Source organism: Ceratotherium simum, chromosome 1, assembly GCF_057802395.1.
Source record: "Ceratotherium simum simum isolate JZ-2026a chromosome 1, ASM5780239v1, whole genome shotgun sequence".
Classification (NCBI taxonomy): Eukaryota; Metazoa; Chordata; class Mammalia; order Perissodactyla; family Rhinocerotidae; genus Ceratotherium; species Ceratotherium simum.
Window position 1 is genome coordinate 95448270 of NC_141900.1, and position 24909 is coordinate 95473178.

General features: G+C 43.1%; 1 protein-coding gene across 4 annotated transcripts in view; it reads right to left on the reverse strand.

Annotated features, from left to right (window-relative positions):
- The window catches only part of DENND2A (DENN domain containing 2A), a 94142-nt gene that overhangs the window by 49705 nt on the left and 19528 nt on the right, over positions 1-24909 (reverse strand). For 3 of the 4 annotated variants that reach the window (XM_087431751.1, XM_087431750.1, XM_087431749.1), the window contains exons 2-4: positions 18721-18822; positions 14690-15853; positions 1098-1225 (exon numbers count right to left, since the gene is read on the reverse strand). In XM_087431751.1, coding sequence (XP_087287877.1) covers positions 1098-1225; positions 14690-15853; positions 18721-18794 — 1366 coding nt within the window. In that variant the 5' untranslated portion in view covers positions 18795-18822. Of the gene's footprint in view, positions 1-1097; positions 1226-14689; positions 15854-18720; positions 18823-19083; positions 19145-24909 lie in introns of all 4 variants that reach the window. The other variant, XM_087431748.1, reaches the window with a different exon arrangement.

The window sequence follows — 24909 nt, forward strand, 5'->3', positions numbered from 1 at the left end:
CTTCCTTTGTTGTTTCAGCTGGGTTTTCTGTTCCCTGGAACTGAACGCTTCCCTGTCAGGTACACAGTGCTAAGAGCAGTCCAGATCTCACACCCACTTTGGATTTGGGAAGCCTGCTGCTTTGGCAGAAACCCATCTCTGGCAGCTTGGACACAGCAATTCAAATAGTCTCTGGTGCAATTCAAAAAGCTCTGCTAAGTATGTGCCCTTCCTCAAGTCTCGTGTTTCCTCCTCTCACGGCGTGGTTGCTGGTGTTGATGATGACATGCAGGTACGGACGTGTGTATCTGCCTACCTGCCCCTTGTATGTGGCCACATATGGGTCCCTCCCTCCTACCAGCACGTTTCTTCCCCGACCCTCACCCCCACCCTCAGACACTGGTCTGAGTTTACACCTCACTGAAACTGTGATCCTCTCTGAAGATTATTTAACTCACCAAATTTAAATGCTTTATACAAACTCTGTGACTCTGAGCCCCACTTTGGAATCTGAGCGAATTCTTCAGAGCTAGGCTAAAGTTACTATTTTAATAGTAGACAGTCATTTTAGTCTGAATTTTGATGCCCTGTTACTACCACACTCCTACAGTTTCAGAAAGAGTATGGTGGTCTTTAGTTTTCTATCATTTAGTAATCCCTACGATTTACTGAACATCTGTTATAAACCATGTATTTTGCATACAATTTTCTCCAGTCCTCAAACAACCCTGCAAAGTAGCTATCATCACCCATAGCATACTGATGAGAGAATTGAAGTTCAGAGACGTTAAGTCATCAGCTCAATGTTATGTAGCTAATAAGTAGCAGAGCCAAGATTCCATCATGGATACTGAGGCTCCAGATCTCATGTGTGTCCCGCTGCACTACGCTGCCTCCTTGGCTGTTCATCACTAGTGCTTCCCCTCCCCTCCAGCCCCATTTTCTCTCACATATTCCACCATGGGTCACTCTTCCACTCATCTACTTCTTTCTCGTTTATTTGAGTACGTGTATGTCTTCGAGTGTTTGTGTGTGTGTTGCAAGCAGCCAGCCCCATTGCCTCTCTCCCCTTTCTCACAGACATACTTACAGCCGTTCACAGACATATGGCCTCTTACCTAGAATGTCTTCATAGACGTTCTCCTCCGATAAAGTGCGTGTGAGCCCCAACTTGGTCTGTGCATACCAGTCCACCCTGCTGTTCTCAGAGGAAGACTGCAGTAAGTCTTCAAACTCATAGGACTTTCTGGGTTGTACAAGACGGCAGGAAAAAAACCAAGAATTCAAATCAAATTAGGCTGGTTCAGAGATTATATACCAAAAAATTTTTTTCTTACAATAATTTCTATTACTGAAATCAACTCCGTTTTTTCTAAGAAGGTATGAAAATCCTCAAATAAGAAATGTGGCTTTTACTTGAAAGAATGTTTATGCTATTACACCAAGTAAAGACAGTAAAGTATACATATAAAATATAGTCCCAGCTTTGTAAACAAACATATACACAAAAAATAAAAAGAAGGGAAGGAAATGAAATACACAGCGGCTATCTCAGGACTGAGGGATGGCTGGTGGCTTCTCTGCACTTTTTCTTCTCTGGACTTTTCAAATGTTCTACAATGTTTACAGAGCAAGCATTAACAATCAGAAAGGAGCAGTGACGGCCAGTTGAGAGCGGACCAGAGGCCTGGGCATCTCCCCTTTCTCTCACCCAAGTGGTTATTGCCAGAATGAAACCCAGAGGCCAGCTGAGACACCCTACCCTGCCACTCCCGAGATCTGTGCAAATGTGGCTGGGTCTCAGTCTGTGGCCTGGCACATTCTATGGTTTTCTACTTTCTAACCCCACCTCCCACCCTACATCCACATGGGCTGTCCCTGTTCTGCTGACGTTGATTCTAATGTGAAGTCCAGCCCCTTCTCCAACTCTCTGTCTCATACACATACACATACACACACACACACACAGCAACCTACCTTGAGTTTCTGTGATTTTTGTAACTTTACTGAACATTTGGAATATCACGAGGTGGGTCATATTATGAAACATACAAAACATCGGCCATCTCACAGGTTCACTCCACCTCCCCTCTTTTTCCTCTCTCTCTCCCTATCCTTCAGCAAATTAACCCACAACTTTCCCCCTGTCTGGAGCAGAATGGCCCTGCCCATCAGGCTATGGAGGCTCACCTTCTACCCCCAAGCACATTGGTTATGAATTTCTGCTGAACATACCTGAGCCTTCCTGGAATGGAACCTAGGTGAATACGCGGTCCACCCAGATTAAATGGGGCATGTCCCCGAGCTGGCCTTGACTTGATCCTGGCCCTTTACTCCTCCTTCAGGGTGCAGATGGTCACAACCCTACCATGACTCAGGAATCATCGCTCTTCTCTTTTATTTTGTTAACACGTGTCTAGCACAGTGTTCTATATATGCGAGATGGCAAATAATTGTAGCTGACTGCTTAGAAATGTATATGGTTTTTGTTTCTTCACCCAAACTTCCAATCTCTCTCCAGCCCCCGGGGAAGGGGCCCCTCTGGTGGCTGTAGGATTAAGTAAACCTGGATCCAGATCCTGGATCCTCCATTCAGAAGCATTTTAACGTTGGATGAACTACTTAACTGGGCTGAAATTCAGCGACTTGATTTGTAAAATAGTAATTATCTCATAGGATTGTCCAAAGAATAGCAAAGAGAACATTTGTAAAGTCCTTGGCATCTCACAAGCAATCAACAAACGTTAGCTATTACTATTACTGTCATGGTGCTGTTATTATTTATGTAGCCAGTGTTTTACACTGAAAATTTACTTTGTGGGAGGCACTGTGCTCAGGGTTCGACAAACAAGGAGTGGCTAAAACAGTCAGTGTCAAGCCAGCCCTGATAGCTTAGTGGTTAAAGTTTGGCGCGATCCACTTTGGAGGCCTGGGTACGGTTCCCGGACATGGAACCACACCACTTGGTCAGTAGCCATGCTGTAGCGGCGGCTCATATAGAAGAACTAGAAGGATTTACAACTAGAATATACAACTAGGTACTGGGGCTCTGGGGAGGAAAAAAAAAAAACCAGTCAGTGTCCCTGCCTCAGAGAGCTTACATTTTAGGGAGGAAGACAGACATTCAACTGGCGCATGCACACATAAACAGAATCATAAACTGGGTTAAGTTCAACGACGGAAAAGAACAGGTTGCTATACGCGAGAATATCAAGGAGAACTCAATTTAGGTTGGGGGATGCATCAGGAAAGGCCTCGCTGAGAAAGTCACTCACTGAAGCTGAGACCTGAAGGATAAAAAGAACTTAGTAGGGGAAAGAGTGTTCCAAAAAGAGGGAAGGGCATGTGTGAAGGTCTTGAGGCTACAGAGAGCTTGGTGCATTTGAGGAAATGACAGACAGACAGACGCTGAGCAAAGCTGGACTGCAGGGAACAGGGTGGTGAATGCCATGCTCGAGCCGGCAAAACCAGGCAGAGGCCATTTGCCTCCTTTCCAAACTTTGGAGGTTTCTTGCATTTTATTTTATTTTTATTTTTTATTTATTTATTTTTCCCCTGAAGCCCCAGTAGATAGTTGTATGCCATAGCTGCACATCCTTCTAGCTGCTGCACGTGCGACGCGGCCTCAGCATGGCCGGAGAAGCGGTGCGTCGGCGCGCGCCCAGGATCCGAACCCGGGCCGCCAGCAGCGCAGCGCGCGCACTTAACCGCTAAGCCACAGGGCCGGCCCCTTTTTGCATTTTAAATCTTTCCCTTTCCACTAGTTTCTTTCTCTTTTTATTTAAACATGCACAGGTTTCCTCTATCTTGAAAAACTTTCATTTGAAGCAATGACCTTTGTTCTGCTATTTCTCACCTTCCTTGCCAACATTTTTAACTGGGGGGAGGGGAGGAGGAGCAGAGACTGTTCTGATTGTTAATTAGTTTACCAAAGTTCCCTGGTTCTTCTTCCCTTTACCTTCTCAACCTGGCGCCTACATGCATCCCTTTTCTGAAATTGCCCCCCAAAGGTCACTGGTGAATTTCTGGTAAAACCTAACCACTTTCTCAGTCCTTTCTTTACGTGACACCTCTTGGTTTCTACAGTGTAGGCAGCGGTGCTCACAGTGCAATCTGTGGGCCAGGGCTGGGGTGCCAACTGTTACCGGTCCTTCATGAGGTAAGCACAGAAATTGAGAGTAAGCATTTAGAAACTTTTCAAGCCATCTGACAGAATAAATTTAAAAAAAAAAAAACTAAGGCTTGTATATTGTTGTCTTTTTTCATTTCATTTCTCTGGTAATTCTTTTTTATTATATTTTACAATAGTATTGTTGGGCAAAAGATTGGAAACACACGCACATATGCCCTCCCGATGGTTCGAGAACCCTGGTGCCATGCGGCCCTACGTCTACTTCCCCTCGCAGACAACTCTTCCGGTGCCTTCACTGCAGCTCTCTTCCTCTTCCTCTTTCTGGGCTATACGTGTTTCCCAGGGCTTTTCCTCTTTAGGCTCTAAACTTTAATATTTCCATACCTGAATTCATCCCCACTTATCTCCACCACACCCTCACTCCTTTACGAACTTGAACTTGGCACGTGGGGCAGAAACACAAAGAAAGCCCCAGCTGAAAGCTTCCAGGCTGGGTCTCTAGGACCCTAAGTCAGGCCATGGGGCTAAAACTGTTACCTGTGCCCCAGGGTGCCTGGCTTACTAACAGAAGCTCATGCCCAAAATGAGGGGCTATCAATCCATGAGCCCCGTCTTCCTCCCCTTGCAGCGTCCAGCCAGGAAAGGAAGGACCGAGCTTCAGAGCTGTAGTAGATGGGGTCTGGAGGTGGGAAGCAGGTCTGAGCGGTTTTCTCTAGGATGGGAATGGGCTGTGCTGTGAGCCTACTTTAAACATTTCCTAGTCTGGGCTGCCATTTGCCCAGGCTGCCATTAGCCAGGCAGCTGATTGGGGATAGAGGGGTGGTGGTCTGTGGCCCAGAGCAGAGTGAAGTGGGCCTGGAGTAGGCCAACAACTCCTGGGTTTCCCCCGGTGAGCTAATCAGATTAGGTTAGCTAGAGTCCTCAGCATGCACACTACCTAGATTTGGTAGGGAAGATGCAAGGTGTTCAAAGAGACCAGAGAATCACTCATTCAACAACATTTATGGAGGACCAACTAAGTGCTTTGAATTAGTACCTTCAAACTTCGCAACAACCTTGAAGAATTACTATTATTATACACTTTTACGCATGAGAAAACAGAGGCATAGAGAGGTTAGATAAATTACTCAAGGTCACAGTGGGAGAAAGTGGTGGAGCCAGGGTGGGAACCCAGGAAGTCTGGTTGGAGGCTGCTTCTCTTAACAACCGGGCATTAAGCAGAGCACGCAAGTAAGGCAACACAGAACGAAAGCTGCAGTCAGTCCCCAAATTAAAACAAGTTGAGTTTCCAAAGTTTGTTTTTAGAAACTTGAACTAATTTTCCATACAAAACCATACAAAATTACACATTACTGTGCATTACCCAGGCAAGCCCTCTATTCCCCTCATAATGTAACTAAGCTACGCTATGAAGAGAAGCTATGAACCCTCAGAGGGAAAACAGGGGACAGGCGGGGGTCACTTCACTGGGATCTGAGCTGTTTCTGCCACAGTGTCAGGAAGCCTCGCTCCTGCAGCAGAAGGACAGGGTGGTGGCCTCAACGGCCTGGGATTCGAGCACGATCCCAGCTAAGCTTGGCCTCTTCTTTGACTTCAGGGAGCGGCAGCAGCTGGGCCCTGATTTGCCATGGAGAGGGTTCTCTAATTGTCTGTATTTTTAAAAATCTCTCTAGAGGCACCTATGAAGCAATATTTGTATAGGTCAAATTTTAAAATAATAAAATTATTATAAAGTATCTATAAAATAATATCTGAAGAGTTCAAATGTTTTAATAATAAATGTCCTAACAATAAAGATGTTCGTATGTTACAGTCTCTCCAAGTCCCAGCAAATAGCTCACTTATTTAGAGCATGTGTGACATGATCAAGAATCTGGATCATCTGTTGGGGTTTGTGGGGATGGGATTAGCCTGTATCCAAATGGCTGCTTTCAGACACCCGGGGATTTCAAGCCATAGCTGGAATGTTTTTTATGATCCTTTCATATGTCCAAGAGCAAGATGCTAATACAAGAGTTCAGCTATATTTTGCAAGTGATAGAACACACGAAAGTTTCCACCAGCCTAAATAGCATTAGAAAAGCTCAATTTTAAAATATTACAAACTTCCCTTAAAAAAAAAATTATTAGAGGATGGTTATTCATACTGCAAAATTCTTGTTTAATTTGCAAAAGAATTCATCACAAGACCTCTTAAGTGGCAGCTTCGTTTCTGTATTAAAATGTTGGTTTTCAGGTGACTAACTCCTATGCAGGAAGCCTGAAAGACAAAGAAACTTTTAAATCAACATGAAGCCACTGTGCCTATAAGATCAAGGAGAAACGGGAAATCTTTACATGCCCAATTTCTAGAGCCAGTGGGAAGACAGAATTCCAATTACAAAGTCTAATTTATCGCCATCATGTGTTGGTAACATATTTGCAAGCAATGACTCAAGACGGTGAGTTCCTCCTAAGCACTATTTCTATAATCTGCCTCCAGAGACTGTAGTCTGCTGGTTCCGGGGCTCAGGTGGGTGATAGGCTCCCTGAAGAGGAGAAATATGATTAACCTCATTGTCCAGTCACTTAGCGAAGTCTTTTCTATGAAAATATTTTTTTAACTTGAAACAATGTTTTAATACCTTTACTTACATATTAACTTTGAGAGAAAGGAGATTTCAAAAGACTAATGATAACCACAACCAAACTGGCTTCTCTTTCGTTTAAACATTTCCACATTCGTCCCACACCCAGCCCGCAGGTTTAATAAGCGCCTTCTGAGGGTTGAGTTGAGCTCACAGCTGGTGATGCAAAGGCAAGAAGTCCCTGCCTTCGGGGATCCCACAGCCTGGGAAAGGGGGGTAACCTCCTCTCAACCTGAGTTTGCTTCCTGGGCTCTCAAATTATCATGTGATTTTGCTACTTCTTTGTTTTAGAGATGCTGGAATGATCTGATTGGTCCACTAAAGTTTGCTGAAGTGGGTTATAACTTACGTAAAGTAATATCCACATTTCGATAACCAATGCCAAATACTGTGATTTCAATAGTATTTTGAATGTTATTTGTGACTTTTCCATATTTTTGTAAATGAAATACTAACTTAAGAGCTCATCCCACATCTCCACTTGGATGACACGCGGGAATCTCAAAATTTCAGTTGTTAGTGCCATCAGTTGTTAGCGCTGTATCAGATGATGCTCCGCTGCTATTCATAGGGTTCTCATGGCCAACTTTTTGGGGAGTGAGTGGCCAGGTCCTTTTCCTAGTCAGTCTTTGTCTGGAAGCTCTGCTGAAACCTGTCCACCTTGGGTGACCCATACGAGTGGCATAGCTTTCAGCATCACAGCAACACACAGCCACCACAGTATGACAACCAACAGACGGGTGGTGTGGTTCCCTGACTGGGAAATGAACCCAGGCCGCAGTGGTGAGAGTGCCGAATCTTAACCACTAGACCGCCAGGGGTGGCCAATCTCACAATTAACAAGGCTAAAATTGAACTCATACTCCTATTTCCCCTCCCCAACGAGAACCAACTCCTCCATCAGTGCTGCCATCTCAGCAAAGACCATCACTCACTTCTCTCAATACCCATGGCAGTTACCCCACAGGGTAACCCAATACCACCTTCCTCTTCCTCCCACCCCTACAACTACCCACCCTGTCCACTGGTGCCCTGCCAGTCTCCATGCTGCTGCAGGGGTGAGGTTTTAAAAATGCAAATTGGATTGTGTCTCTCCTCTTCTTAAAAACTTTTAAATGCTTCCCATCCCTCACAGGTAATAGGTCAAAATCTTTGCCTGGTCTATATGGCTCTTCCAGAGCTGGCTCCAGAAGACCTCTAGGCCTCAGCCACAGCCTTCTTGACCCCTCTGGCCACACTCCTGCCTTTCAGGTCCTCCAGCATGCTAAAGTTTTTCTTGCCCCAGGGCCTTCACCTGTTTGTTCACTCAACCTGAACAATCATCTCCCACCTCCTCCTTGCCTGGGAAGCTCAGGCCTCAGTCTGAGTGTCACTTCCTTTCCAAGCTAGCCCTGTTTCCATGAAAGGCTCGATACCCCTGCTAACCTTTCCCATAGCTCATGGGCTTCCTCACAGCACTGAGCATGGTTATAGTTACATAACTAGTTGTGTACTTCTAACTAGTACTAGTCCATACATTCCATGAGGGCAGGGTCTCAGTCTGTCTTGTTCGTTGCTGTATTCTAATACTACAGAGGTGCACGATAAACATTTATTGGTTGAATAAGTGACAGAATTTTTTAAAAGCTAGTTTTAATGGCCACATATAATGCTTCTAATCTATCCCTACTTTAGGGTAAAAAAACAAAGTAGCTGTATTCTTAGAGCTAATTTTTAGTCAACTGTTTTGAATACATTTCTCCCAGAATTATTTTCAGCTATGGGTTAAATAAGCTTGGATAGCCTGGGACCCAGCCACCACTTAAAACACCATTCCCATGCAGGGAATGCCAATCAGGGATGCCAAGCTCTGACTCCCTCCTCCATCTCCAGCTGCCATAGGGTCTCTTCTTGCCTCCATCCCGAGTAGCCACAGGCAGCTCTTCCCCAGGACCCACCACACCCCCAGGAAGGGCATTCATGCCACCAGCTGAACGGAGTAGAGGCTAAGCAAAAGAATGCTTATGTTAGCTCTAAGATAACTCTGTTATCAAGTATCTCCTCCATCGAGTACTGTGACTACCCACATTGTGTTTCTGCTTATTTCTATCCTGGATCCAAAACAGAATATCAGAAGAAAAATTCTCTTTCTATCCACCATTGTATCTAAAATCCAACCATTTCCACCTTCCAATGAGAACTAAGACACGACGACCACTCTTCTAATACAGAATAACAACCACCTTCTCTACTCTCATCTCTTTGTTTTCCGATGCAACTGCCATTGAAAGAAATGACTTTATGATTCCAGGTAACTTTTGCTCTAAATATCAAATTAATCAAACAACTTGCTCCTTTGAAGATTTTAAACATTCAGTTTCTAGACATGGTAGTTAAAGTTGCCTCATGGATGTCATGTTGACTGAGACAGACTCATAATGACAAGGACTGATGACAGCATGGCTGGAAGTTAACCATTAATGGTTTAACCATTAAACCAACGATAGCTAAGGGCTGGCGCCCAGCCAGAGAGCTATGGGGATCCCTATCAGTTCTATAGAAGATGGAAATTATGGAATCAATAACAGCACACTATGATTTGGCAGCTATATAATGGCCGAGGTTTCATGTCCTCAAAAAGTTCTGCAAGTCTTATGCTAAAGCCCCAAGGAAAGGCTGAATCTATATGACGCCAAAACAATCAGTTGAAAAGTTGAAATTTTGGTCAACATAGTTACTCATTTCATAAAGGTCCAAAAACTCTGTCATATGATCAAATTAAAGTAAAATAAGAAATCTGTATTCAAGTTAAAACATTTTAGCATATACATACATGTGAATTCAGGATGCTGCTTAGGCTTAAAAAATAATAACTTTTCTTGCTAAATGTCGGCCTTACGGCATTCCTGCCAAAGTTATTAAACGTACGCCATAAAACATACATAACCAAGTTAATGCTGCTGTAGGAACCTTATCTTTGGAATTTCCTGACATTTGAGGGTTTCTTATTTTCCATTTTAGGATTGAAGGCATAAGTCTTTGTATTTAATTTCCTGAGGCTTTAGAGAAAATGAAGAAAGAAGAGAGAAGAAAGGGAAGAAAGAAAAGAAGGAGAAGAGGAGGAAGATGAGAGAAAAGAGGAAAGAAAAAAGGGAAGGGAAGAATAAGAGGAGAGAAAGAAAAAGAAGAAGAAAGATACACTTTCTCAAACTGAGGATCTGAATCCACTGGTTTGGCTCTTGCTCAGGTGGACTAATCGGACTATGAAAACAAGCTGAATATGTTCTCTAAAGCGCACAGCCTGGCTGTGTAATTCTAAACCCTCATAACCTCAAGATCCTTAATCATTTCTTTCTTCAGACTTGGCTTGGCTTTCTTGCTTCAGAGAGGGCAGTTAAGTCTGCCAAATTCAGAGCTGAGCCTTTTTCTTTTCTTTTCTTTTTAAGAGATAGGACCACAATAAAGAACACGCTTTATTTTTTAAGAGCAGAAAGTGAACGTCTTGCCCTAATCACCCCCATTGTTCTATTTTAAACAAAACGAAAAATCCAAAGCCAAAATTCTTAAAACACAGCTGATGCAACCATATTCAAACTGGCCAAGAAAAATTTCATCTTTGGACCGAAACTAAGTAACTTTAGCTGGTTTTAAAGAAAATGCTGGAAGACTGAAAAGAGCAGATGGTAGCAAAGAGGGAAAGATAATGGGAATAACTGTTCACCAGGTTGATCTGTCTGCTCAATGATGACACAGATGAAAGACTCCAAGTTCCCAGAACCGACCTGCCCCTGGAACAGTGGGCCTCTTTGGAGGAACAGCCCAGAACAGGCTTGGAAGGGCTGCTTTTGGGAAGCACTGGACAGGAGCAGAAAAGTCACGAGAGTATTAGGGCCCTGGGGTTGGCACTGGTTTGGGAAAGGATTTAGAATTGGAGATCGGTATAAACTTTCTCAGAACATAAAGAAGGAAGCCTCTGAATTCTTCTGTAGATCTCATATAACACTGACACCAGAGCCGGGAAAGAGAGTACAACAAAGCCAAGGAGAGACCAGTCCATTTATGGAATAGTGACACAAAAATATTAAATAAAATATTAGCAAATAGAATTCAGCAGTACATTGAAAGAATAATAAACTAGGACCAAATGGGAATTCATCCCAAAAATATAAGGATGGGTTAACATTAGAATATAAATTCACTATTAATAGGTCAAAGGAAAAGGACCATATGATCATATAAAAGTGCTGAAAAGTAATTTGACAAACTCTAACATCCAATCCTAATTTTCTAAACTCTTAGTAAAAAAAGAAATATAAATGAACACTACCTTGATACCATAAAAACATATCTCAAACAAGAGTACCTGCGAGGGGAACACTAGAAGCAGTATCATTCAAGTCAGGGGGGAGATAAGGCTGCACACCGCCATCAGCACTGTTATTTAACACTGTTCAGAGAGTATTAGCCAGTGCAATTCAATAAGAGACAGAATTAGGAGGTATAAATTAAAAAGAAAAGGTAAAAGGATAATTCTTTGCAAACAATATGATTATATATATAGAAAGTCCAAGAGAATCAACTGATAGACAATTAGAATCAATAAGAGATTTCTTTAACGGGTCTTTTAAAAGAATAATATACAGGGGCCGGCCCGGCGGCGCAAGCTGTTAAGTGCGTGCGCTCCGCTGCGGCGGCCCGGGGTTCACCGGTTCAGATCCCGGGCGCACACCGATGCACCACTTGTCAAGCCATGCTGTGGCAGCATCCCATACAAAGTAGAGGAAGATGGGCACAGATGTTAGCCCAGGGCCAGTCTTTCTCAGCAAAAAAGAGGAGGATTGGCATTGGATGTTAGCTCAGGGCTGGTCCTCCTCACAAAAAAATAAAAAAATAATATACAAAAATAAACGGTTTTCTTAAATACAAAGACCATATAATGAGAAAGAAGATACATTAACAATGGCAACAAAGAGATACAATACTTAGGAATAAACTTAGTAAACACATAGAACCTCAAATAAAAACTAACATAAATTTGTGTGTGAAATTTGATAATGATATATAGAACATTTAGAGAAATACATGCAAGAATGGTCAAGACATTTTTGAAAAATGAGAATAATAAAATAAGAGGTTTATAATTATTAAAAAGGAGACCAAATGGTCATTTTTGCATGTGTATGACACGATAGTATATGTAGTATGTCCAGAGGAATCAATTGACAGATTATTAGCAAGAGTAAGAAGTTCCTGTAAACTCTACTAGATATTAAAACATATTATGGGGGCCGGCTCCGTGGCTTAGTGGTTGAGTGCGCGCGCTCTGATGCTGGCGGCCCGGGTTCGGATCCCGGGCACGCCCCAAGGCACCACTTCTCCGTTCAACCCGAGGCCGAGTCCCACGTACTGCAACTATAAGGATGTGAGCCTGTGACATACGGCTGTCTGCTGGGGCTTTGGGGGGAAAAAAATGAATAAATAAAATCTTTAAAAAAAAAAAAAAAAAAACATATTATGAGGTTAAAATAATTAAAGCAGTTTGGTACTGGAAAAGAAACAGATACCCTAATTAATTAAACAGAATACAGCCAGAAAAAAATAATAACAGCTAACATTTACTGAGCATTTCCTATATGCCAAGCTCTGTTTTAACTTATGTTTACACTTATTTACTCATCCAATCTTCACAACAAAGCTATGAAATGTTTGCTATAATTATCACCATTTTACAGATAAGTAAAGTGAGGCCAAGACAAATTAGTAGATTGTCTAATGTCACACAGGTAGTAAGTAGCAGAGCTAGTAAGTACTCTGGCTCTAGAGTCTTCTCTAATGCTGTATACTGCTCATCACAGCATTATTTGTAGACTGGAAACAACCTAAGTGTCCACCAGTAGGAGAATAGCTAAATAAAATATGGTTTATCCACATGATGTAAAGAATGTGGCAGTTAAAAAAGGAAGGTGAAAAAAAAAGAAGGTGGTAACACTGAAAGATCTCAATGATATCCTAAGTAAAAAACAGTATAGGGGCTGGCCCCCTGGCGTAGCGGTTAAGTGCACGTGCTCTGCTGCTGGCAGCCCGGGTTCGGATCCCGGGCGCACACCGACACACTGCTTGTCAGGCCATGCTGTGGCAGCCTCCCACGTAAAGTGGAGGAAGATGGGCATGGATGTTAGCCCAGGGCCAGTCTTCCTCAGCAAAAAGAGGAGGATTGGCATGGATGTTAGCTCAGGACTGATCTTCCTCACAAAAAAAAAAAAAAAAACCAGTATATATAGCACGATTTCATTTTTAAAAGGATATAATATATATAATTATAATATTTATATAACTTATACATATAATTCTAAAATATGAAAACTTTTTTTTCCCCGGAAGAGAATATAAGAAATTGTGTTTTTTGCAGCCAAAAGAATCCTACCTGAGAGACCATGTTGAGTAGGGGAACGACATGATCAAATCTGTATTTCTAGAAGACTCCTCAGCCTGCTGAAGAGGAATATACTAGGGTGGGGATTGGAACAAGATGACCAAGGTGGTAGCAGTGGAGGAGATGTAGTCAGATTCAAGAGAACGTTTAAAACTAGAACCGAAGGACTTGCTGATGAATTAGATTGGGGTATACGAAAAGACAGGAATCAGAGATGACTGCTAGGTTTTTGGCCTGAGTAAAATGAAGGGTGATGCCATTTACTAAGATGGCAATTATTTTGGGAGGAGACGGTTACTGGTGGCCTGGATTGAGAATTTAGATTTGGACATGTTAAGTCCAAACTATTAGACAGACAAATGGAGACCCGAGGCAGGAGATGGCTGTACAAACCTAAAGCTGGGGGAGGGAGTCAGGGCTGGAGATGTACATTTGGGAATAAGCATGAGACTGGATGAGACCATTTAGGGAGTGAGTACAGATGGAGGAGAGAAGTTCCTGCTCTGATCCCGGGATGGGGTGTGGATGGGTTGAGAGGAGTGTTATTCTGACACGTAGAGGGAGAGGACAATGCACTGGTGAGGCGGGACTACCAGGAGAGTGGGTGACCTAGAAGCGAAGTGAACACAGTGTGTCAAAGCGGAGCAAGTCAAGTTGTTTCTCAACTGCCAAGAGGTCAATCAAGAAAAGAACAGAGAACTGGCAATCGGATTCAGCAAGATGGAGGTCGTAGGCGGGCTTGGTCAAGAGCCGTTTCAGGATAAGTGGCAAAAGCCCCACTGCAGCGGGTCAAGGAAAGAATCGGAGGTAAAGCAGTGACGACGGTAAGTAGAGACAACTGCTCTGAAGACTGTTGCTCTAAGGCTGGTTTCCAGGTTAGTGGGTATCAAACCAATTAGCACATTACAGAAATAGACTAGAAATTAGGTTTCAAACCAGAAAATAAATTGTTTCCAAAGCACAGATTTTATTTTCAAGCATTCACATGCTTTATTATAGAATATATTATTTTAATATTATAAAATATTCAGAGTGTTTGCATCTCTATGTATAAATAGGAAACAGAGGCTTCGAGGTGTTAAGTAACTTGTTCAGGGTCACATAGATAGACTGTGACAGGGCCAGAGTAAACCCAGGCAGGTTTCTAGAGCCCACACCCAGAAAAACATGAAAGGAAGAGCCAGGAAAGATTCAAGGCACCACGCGCGGTAGCAGCAGAATCAGCGTCAATGAGCACCAGTTAGCAGACTGCCAGTGTTAACACAAGTTTTCATTTAACGCTTGGTTACTATTATTACGAGTACTTATCATATCCAAAGGGTAAGTTTGAAAAGCAAATACTCTTTTTTGAGGATTGAGAGCAAACATAAAACATGTCATCAGTTACTACATTTCCAGGTTTAATCAATAAACTCTCTTAAGCTATGAACAGTCTCAACTAACCACAAGAACCATCAGTTTAAGAAAACATAATTAGGTTGAGAACAGACAGTTGCGATGAGGGATGAACTACTCAAGCAGACAGTCACCATCACCTACCTGTGGTCAGCACTGGGTTTCGGTCTCCCATTCCGCAGTCTTCTGTTCACAGAGGAAGGTGGGGGAGAGGAGGGCAGGGGCGGGGGAGGTAGAGAGGGCAGAGGAGGCAGGTTCCTTTTATCTTTCCTGAAGCTGATGCCTGGGTTCCCATCCTTGTCCCCTTCTCCATCATGTTTGAACGTTCTCCGGGGTTTGGGCAGGGGGTTGATGAAGGGTTTTTGCGGGGAGCCCTCCGAGCCCCTGTACACACTCTCCAGGCTCTGGTTGCAGGGCCTCCTGCACGAGCTTTTCCTTTCCTCCCCAGCCTCAGGGGCAGGCTCCTTGGCTTCCAGGTCCAAGTGGTGGAACCTGAATTCTGAGCCACTCCCGCCCCCACGGTTCTCAGGAAGGGTGGGCCCCTCCTCGGCCTTGTCTGGCAGGCAGTGTGGGGAATAGCAAGTCCCTGGTAACTGGGGATCCAGCCCTGCCGACCCATCCTTCAGAGCCTGCTCAAGTTTCTTGACCTGCTTCAGCACAGAGAGGCTATCATTCTGAAAGCGCTGTTGGCCAAGCCTCCGCTCTCGGCTTCTGCCCAAGGTAGGAGCCAGCTCCCTGTCTGGTGAGCTTAGGTCTTGCCTCTGCTCTGTATCCTGTGCTCCGACTTTCACTGACCCTTTATTCCTCTCATTCTCTTTGCTCTCTGTTTCCAGCCTTGTTCCATTCTCAGCCTCTGTGACCCAAGTCCTCACGCCATCACTACTTCTCCTCTCCATCACACAGGACGTCAGGTAATCCTCTTGCCCATCTGCTTTCCTGCCAGGTGCAGGAGTGGGCAACTCCTTTTTTCCTTCCCATTCGGAGATCTTGTCCTTTATGCTGAGGGACTTGTGCCGGGCCCTGCCGTGGGCAGGAGGGCAGGGGTTCTGAACACCGCTAAGCTGCCTCTTGCCGGCCCTGCTGGCTTCTTGAGCACTGAGATCTGAAGCTGGGTCGCTGATGATCATATTTGAGCCGAACATGTTCTGCTGAACACAGTCCACTCTTGACTCTAGCATCAGGTTACTGAGGCTTCCCAGTGGGCTTCTTCGGAAGGATGAAGACTGATCAGTCTCTAGGAAAGGAATGGAGGACCTAAACGGCTGCCTTCGAGGATCTTCTCCAGCCTTTGGGCCTTCCACCTTGACCCTGAACAAGAAAGACAAACACTGGGTGAGAGATTCTTGGTTATTGCTCCTGGCTGGTCATAGAGATTTGCTAGAACTTAGCTATAAATGTTATATACTAGTTGCAAACCACAAATATTGAAAACACCATTTAAAAAATTACTTTATGTTTTTCTTGGGGAGACAGCATGGTGGAATGAAAAGAGCTATTGGATTTTGGAGTCCAATAGACTTGGGTTTAAATCCCAATTCAACCACTGACCAGCTGTGTGACCTTGGGCAAGGTGCTTAACTGGTCTAAACCTCAGTTTCCTCATCTGTGAAAAGGGAATAATAATAATACATATCTAACAGGGTGGCTGTAAATGTTTAATGAGCCAGCCCACATAAAGCATCTAGTATGTCGTGAATGTACAATAAATGGTGGTTATTGTTATTATTAGCTCTTTTCCCTGATGAAAACAGGAGAAATTTCATGAGATAAAAGATTATGTAAGTTAACCTCTGCTTCTGTTATCAACAGATGGTCCTTTGGAATGACTATTTAAAAATTAAAACAACGCCATAAGTCATGAAGTTTTTGCTAATTCTGGGCTTGATAAGTTGTCCTGATTTGAGTGGGGAAAGCCACATGATTGGCTGCATTTGAACTGAACATCCTCTAGAATGTGAGCCCTACTGGACTGGTCTCTCCATGAGGACTGGGATTGCTTTGTTTTGTTTTGAATTTTGGCCCGTTTCGGCTACTGCTGCATCCCTAGCACCTAGCATAATACCTGGCAGGGTAGGAGGTCAATAAATATTTGTTGCATGAATGAATGAGTGAATCAACAAGCAGGTTCCGATTTCAGGCATGACCTAGAACTGCACTGTCCAATACAGTAGCCACTAGCCACACATGGCTTTTTAAACTGAAATAAAATTAAAGCCTCAGTCCCTCAGTTGCACCAGCCACGTGTTGAATACTCAGTAGCCACATGTGGCTAATGGTTACTCTATTGGATGGAGCAGAAGAACATTTCCATCACTGCAGAAAGTTGTGGCCTAGAACATACATGTGAGGATATAGACCTCCAAATATGGCTTTAGCAGATTAGTTAGTGCCATGAAGATGTTAAAAGTTATTTTGAAAGAAAAACAGAAAAACATTTTAAGCTAGTCTAATAAGAATAGGAGTATCTGTGTTTTGAAATGCAAAACATTCTTCCACCAGCAAAGGTCATGACTGAGCACAGTGACCTGAGATATGCCAAGATTAGCAAATGTGCATGGACCAGCTTCATGCTGTACATTTTCTGAGTATACAGATCTGACTATATAGAATTTACATGATATTAGCACATAAATTCTGAAACTCCAGTTAAGGTTCGCTTGAGGGATGAACAATAAGCAATTTCATGCATCTAGTAACTTTAGCTGTCTATTCCAAAGACTAACAGTTGTTTCTGTAGACTTTTCCCTGGATTGGAACATTAGCACAAAAGTTGTGCTGCTGTTCTTGGTTGCTCAGCATAAATTAGAAACTTGTGAAATTGCAAACACATTTTCATGTCAAATATGGCTATCAAAGCAGAATTCCTTATTTAAATAAATAATTAGCATTCATAACAGAGTGCTTACAAAAGAGAAACACATGTTTTAATTGTCCTGTCACCACTGAGGACATTAGCATGAATTCAGATTTTAGTCAGAATCAGAATCAGTCTGTGGATATTTTATTGCGAGTTCAAAAGGCAGAAGTTAAAGCCCTTGGTCTCAGGGTGCCAGAAGCAAGATAAAGAGGACAGACACATGAAACCATGATTCAGGTTAGTTCATGCTTAGTGACAATTGATGATATAATATATAATCATTAATACCATAAGTACTGTTAAACAATATTGACAGTAGATAAATACATGGCTTTAGAGGCAGAGGGACCTGCGTTTGAATCTTGGATCCATTTTTTTCATCTTAAAATAAGAACCCTATCTCCTCTCTCTGGACTGGAACTTTATTGGTGCAGAGGCTAAATTTACCTTGTTTGCTGTGCCCCGTACATAGTAGGTAGTCCATAAATATTTATTAAATGAATGAATGGATGAGTTAATATAGGTAATGTGCCCAGAGTGCAGCACACATTATAAGTCTTGATATTAACAAATGGTAACTAGCGTTATTGTAATGATTATAGTTATTGTCTAAGATTCCAAACATCTGGAGTGACTTCACAATCTAAAAACTGAAGAGGAAAAAAGGATGGCTTGCTGGAAGACCACGTCGGATTTACAAAGTTCAAGCAAGAGAGGCAAGGATGATAAAACCAGGGGCAGAGTGCCTTCTCCACACAACTGTTGCATCCAGGAGTTTCTCGAGTTCCTGTTTCCAGGATTCTATGGCCCCAGAAGGGGCTCTGGACTGGCGCAGAGCTGTGAACAGCTCAGTGATTGCCAACTCCTTTGCAGAATGTGAGAGAGAATCAGAGGAAAGGGCTCCATCTGGAGAGAAGACAGCCTTGCTTGTAAAAGATGGGTAAAGCTGGCTATGTGGACAGATGCAGCTGCAAAGATTTAGAGCTCAACGATAATTAAAATACTTGTGCATCTTAGTTAGAAAAATAAACCCTGGACTGGAAACCGTCAATGGGGATATGGCCTGAAGCCGCCAGGGGATCATTTTCTCAACACACTGGGCACTAGACAGACCTTCCCTGGACCACTTTGGTCTCAAGTTCTTAACTGAGCACAGCACGTGGAGATGATTTACAGGAGGTGCATCACAATGACTCAGAAAAAAATGCCTCCTCAGTTCAAGGAAGCAGGGTTAGCGAGGAGGGAAAGGCCGGAGAGAAAGGAAGGAGACCGAGAATCTGGGCCAACTTCTACACTCTCGGGGGAGAAAAGTTCTTACTTGTCAGCCAATTTGTAGCTCAGGTTTTCAGGCTGGCTGTGGCTGCCCTTGGCTGGCCTGCACACTGTCATCATGTCAGCACCAAGAGGAGCTCCAAGTCGCCTGGGGGAACAGGGATGCACACTCAGTGAGCCATAAGAGCAATCTCGGGCCCACACCCCAAAATATTTATCCCTGAGAGAGTCCACCCAAGAGTAGGGGTGTGTGACAGGAATGCACCATTCAGAATCCCTGACCCAGGAACGGGGCACGGGCACAGAATCCTGAGGTTCAGACCCTATGCCAACTCTTCTCGGGTGTTTTTGTGTGTGTATCTCTATATCTTTTAGCTAAGGTCACCAAAAATTTTAAGAAAACATATACCCTTAGAAAGCAAAACATAACTCCCAGCACGGCCCAACATTTTTTCAGGCTCCCTAAGAACCTGTGAAGAAGAGAAGAGTTGTTACTTTACTTGAGCAAGAAATAAACCACACATCAAAGCTGAAATATCCACAGAGGTACTCTACTCTTCTGATGGCCTTAAGGTCCTTGGCTTCAGGGTCTTGCAGGGAGAGCCCCTCCCAGCGCCTCCAAACCCAGGAGGAGGAAAGGCCTAACCACTAGGTCATCTGTCTGGTCTAAGGAAAACTAGGGGATGGTCCCCGCAAACCCAGGAATCCCAACGAGCATCTCAAACCTGAAAGATAACAAGAATCATGTGGATACCAAACCAGCAGCCTCAGTGCAGAAGTAGTAGTTTCATAAAACTCCAGTGCCTGACATCCAAATGAACTAAAGTAACTAATTAAAATGTATTATTTCAACACCTGAAATTTTTACAATGTTATAAACCAATGTTACTGCAATAAACAAAAAATTTAAAAAAAAAAATGTATTATTTCAATAGCAAGTCCCTACAGAACTCTATCTCTCAACACAAGGACAAACGGACATTGGTCAGGTGGACGTGGCTAGGAAGAACAGACCCCAGCGCAGAATGCCAACAGGATAGACCATGCAATTCTTCTGTGAAGCATGAACACCGCAGGACTGGTCCCTCCTGATGGAGAGGAGGTAACTCCTTGACTAGAGGTTCAAGGAGTATTGAGATACTGGAGATTCACGTTTCTTTTCCACTGAACTCCAGGGAATCCCTCTCCCAACCCCTTCTCATGTTTCTAAGATTCCTACCCCTTCTCCCAGGATGGTTTCCCGGCCAGGTGACAGGGTGGCTGCCCAAGGTCCTGGCCTGGGCATCTCCTCCCCCAAGAAATCAAAGAGCTGGGCTTCAAGACATTCATACAACTCTTGGGAACAAGGAAAGGGAGAAAGAGAAAAAGAAAAGGAGAGTGAATATGGGTAACAAATTAAAAAGAGGGAGGTTAGGGACCATGAGCTGAAAAATCAAGGAAGGGAACAGACAGCTCCAAGAAACTGTGTGTTTGGGGAGGGTGATGGAGCTAGGGCCTGCCCATGGAGCTCAGCTGTCCCCTTACCCAGTGACGGATCACCCTACATTTTGGGGTATGTCAATGCTGAGCGGAAGCCCAGTTCTCCAAAGAAGCCAGGCCCCAGGGCTCTCCCTTCAGCCATGGAAGAGAGCCGTGAAAGGTCTTTCAGGGACAGAAAGGAACTCAGTGCCCCTCTCATAATGCTCCACAAAGCTTCTGGAGTCTCTCCATTTGGCTGGGCTGACAGACACTGCTCTTCTGTCCTGCATCTGGCAGAGGGCCCCACCGGACGTCAAGGATAGCGGCCACTCCCTGCCGCCCTCCTCATGTCTGCCCTCCGCCTCCACACAGACCAAACCCACAGTGATGCAGCTTTGTTCCATGTAAGCAGCAACTCTCTCCACCCACCCTCTTCTTTCAAGCTGGCATCCTCTTTCCCTGACGATGAATAGGTGCCAGGCCCTGTGCAGGATGCTCTGGGGCCTCAAAGATGAGTAAGACATGGTGTCTGCCCCTCAGGAAGAGCATCCAGGATTGTGCTTGGGTCATGCCCAACCCTGTATCCTGGCTCTCTCCCCAAGGGAACGGCTTTTCTATACTTCCCAGGAAGTCATAGCTTTTCCAAAAGGGACAAAGTCCACTGTGTCTAATGCACAGAGAACCAAGTATGGACGTTGAGGTTAAAGATCCCAAGAAACACTTAAACACCATGGCACTTAAGTGAAATTGCTCCCCACTGGGCAGTAATAACTTCCAGTCCTAAAACCATGGTCTCTAGAGAAACAGCTGATACCACATTCTGAGAAGCAAGTTCAAGTGGGCTTCAGGGGCCGGAACTGAGGGGGCACAGAACTCCTACAAACTCAGCAATCAGGCCACTAGCTTTTCTGAATTCACAGGGGAATAGAAAACGCTACTCCCACAAAACGGACCCTTCCCTTTTGTCTCAGATGTTTAAAAGTCATTAATTAGGTGATAAGCCTAGCCTAATTTGCTAGTTGGGAGTACTCTATCACTTAAATTACCATGATAAATTTCACCGTCACTTCATAGGTCTAGGATTGCAAGACGGAGCTGTTTCCCAAAGAGTGGACCACTGCGGATCTATTCCAGTCAACTTGGGGACCTCGTTAGACAGGTAGATTCCTGGGCACCACTCTGATGCACCAAAACGGACTGGGGGCTGGCCTCGAATCTGCATTTAAATATGGTAAATCAAAGGCCTCAGGTGATTTCTACATAACCCAAGGTTCTTTATATCTTCCTAGGCAATGTGGCCTTGTGATCCAAACAGACTGGTTTCCAGGAAGTATAATGAATGCATGACTAGTAACACATTTTCCCACTCAACTGCTTTCCATAAAAACAGAACTTCCCATTCACCAGATGGGCTTAATTAGTACTAATAATTTTAATTAGAATTAAAATGTTATACAAAATTTTGAAGCTAGATGATGGGTACATGAAAGTTCATATTTTTTTGTACATTCGATCATTTTCATAAGTTTTTAAAACGGTCTTACAACTTGAGGAAAAATATTTTTTAAATTGCAACACCTACAGTGGATTATGTTTACCCATCAAGTCCATAATCTAATCCCATTTTTCTTCCTGCTAAAGTGAATACTGTAAAATCTGTTCTTGATTCAAAGTTCTCTTTGGGCATCAATGTCAAGTTGATTGGAGGGCTCACAGGAACCTAAGAAGCCCTGTGGATGAGTCTTCTTAACTCTTAATCTGTTAGGAACTGCCTTCTACTGTCTCACAAGGCTGGTGTTTCCAGATGGCCTTTGCTAGTTCCCCATATGGCAGTGGAGGAAAGAGAGCAGGCAGGCCGGTGTGGTGGGGATTGTAAAGGAGCTGCCATCTCCCGAGCTGGCTGCTCCCCTCCATCCTTGAGGTGCCCTCAGGCTCTCTTGCAAGAGCTGCTCTCAGGGAAAGATCTGATATGTCACTTCCTCCTTCCTACCTGTGGGAAAACACTTTATATCTGTTTTAAAATCTTGACTCTTTTGTGGGGAGGTATTTGTTTTTTAATTAATAATTTCACATTTAGTACTTAATAAAAGAAAAATAGTGTTTTCAGAGGTCAGGCTGGAATTTTAAGCAGGTAAACTTAAAGTGGGTAAACTTAAAGGAATTATAAAATAATACAGGTTTTTGATCTGGGGATGTCAGTCTGGAGCAATTATGTTTTCTGTGGGCTTTTGAGACTGACCAGAAGCATCTCACTGTGACCTTTTCTCTCTTGAAAAATTAGAGATAATTCAGAGAGGTCATTAGGAGTAAGAGGTTTTCTCAGCACACTTGTGAGGCCAGCGTGGTCACAGCGCGAGCCCAGTGAGAAAGCTACTCATGGTCTGAGGCCTGGCCTCTCAGAGTGCTTCCACCTACGTTAGAGCACTGTTCATATTTTATTCTGGGCATTAATTATCCACTTATAATATTAAAAGTCATACAGGATGCCATGGAGCTCTCACCAACAGTAATAACCTTCCTATTAACTCTGGTGGGGTTTTTATGGTGGCAACAGGGGAGGTGACACATAGTCTACAGAAATTTTGCTGTCAAAGTCGCCTATTAAAAAAGTTCAGGGCCGGCCCCGTGGCATAGTGGTTAAGTGCGCGCGCTCTGCTGCTGGCGGCCCGGATTCGGATCCCGGGCGCACACTGACGCACCGCTTCTCTGGCCATGCTGAGGCTGCGTCCCACATACAGCAACTAGAAGGATGTGCAACTGTGACATACAACTATCTACCGGGGCTTTGGGGGAAAAATAAATAAAATTATAAAAAAAAAAAAAAAAGTTCAGATATTACTGTTTTAGAGATTGCTAGAAAAATAATCTGGACATGTTTAAGCCACGGGGGGAAAACTGATTTTCCCCAAATCTTAAAACAAAAACAGTGATTTAAATAAAAAGTGAAATCTGGAAATGTCGATCAACTTATGACTGGATAAACAAAATGACATATATCCATACAATGGAATATTATTCAGCCATAAAAAGGAATGAAGTACTATTACATGCTACAAAATGGATAAACCTTGAAAGCACACTAAGTGAAAAAGCCAGACACAAAGGGCCACATACTGTATTCCATTTACATGAAATGTACAGAATAGGCAAATCCATGTAGGGAGCAGGGAACTGGGATTGATTGCTCATAGCTAAGGGTTTCTTTTCGGGAAAATAGAGATGTTCTGGAATTAGATAGTGGTGACAGTCGTACAACATAGTGAATATACTATGTCACTAAACCGTACACTTGCTAAATGGTGAATTTTATGTGAATTACATCTCAATTTGAAAATACACTAAAAGCATATTCAATGAAAAAAATAAGAAATTTAGAAAGGGGAGGAGGTGGAGTGAAGAATAAAACATATACAATTATAACACATTTCCAGTGCCTTTTACTGCTCTAAGGTTAGTATGTTAGTTCTGAAATGTAGGTAAATATATATTATATATAACTTGATTCATAAAATGGTCATACTTGACATACTGAATAAAAAAATATAATTTAGATCATAAATGATTACATACTAATAAAATTAAATTTTTATGTGTTGCAAATAAAGCTACAAGCTGTTCAACTTTAATGATTCTAATAACTCTTACTTTTATCACGGTATAAAGAGTAGGCAACAAAATTGAGAAGAAACCATAACAATTACAGTAGAACAAAAATAGTTATTTTCTCAGCTGAGCATTCTTCTTAATAGCAAGCATATCTAGAAGGTGTTTGTTTTCAGAAAATACGTTCCTTTCCAGAAAAGGAAAAAAAAGCACACGATCACCTTATCCGACTCTTGCTGTGTCTGATCAGTGAAGCTCACTCCTGAGGCTCTGGATGCTTCATTTTCATCACCTTCAGAAAAAAAAGTTTTCTAAAAAATTCAAATGGATTGCTCTAGTTTTTTACATAATAGCTTAATTTTTTTTCCCAGGTGGAAGAAGATGGAGGACTGTGAAGCAGGTGAGGAACAACAGACGCCACAGGCTATGTGCTACCTCAGAACAATACCCAGGGGGCCATGTTGGGCAAATTGGCAGTCTGCACTCTTGAACCAAAGGGTTAACCCAGGCCTGCACAGGAACACCACACACCACAACCGGACCCCAGTCCTCACTGCGCTACACTCAGTAAAGTCAGGCAGGGCCAAGGTATGACTTTTCTGCTAACAACCAAAGTCTTCCTATTTCTAAGAGTTCTGCTTTAGAACCCAGAAGATTCTCCCATCAAATAAGAGTGTTTTGGAAATGTTGGTTGAATGAACAAACACATACCATGTTCTTATACTAACGTGTCCATCAACAGATGACTGGATAAACAAAATGTGGTCTAGCCATACCATGGAATATTATTCAGCTATAAAAAGGAATGAAGGACAGATACAATAAGCCTTGAAAACATTATGCTAAGTGAAAGAAACTAGTAACAAAAGACCACACATTGTTGATTCCATTTATATGAAATGTCCAGAATAGGCAAATGCATGGAGACAGAAAGCAGATCAGGGGTTGCCAGGGGCTGGGGGAGGAGGAATGGGGAGCAACTGCTAATGGGTATGGGGTTTTTAGGGTAGGGGAGTGATGAAAATGTTCTAAAGTTAAACAGTGGTGATAGTTGCACAAAAGAGTGATTATGCTAAAAAACACTTAATTGTACTCTTCAAAAGGGTGAATTTTATGGTATATGAATTATATCTCAATAAAGCTGTTATTTAAAAGAAAAAAAGAATCAGCAGGG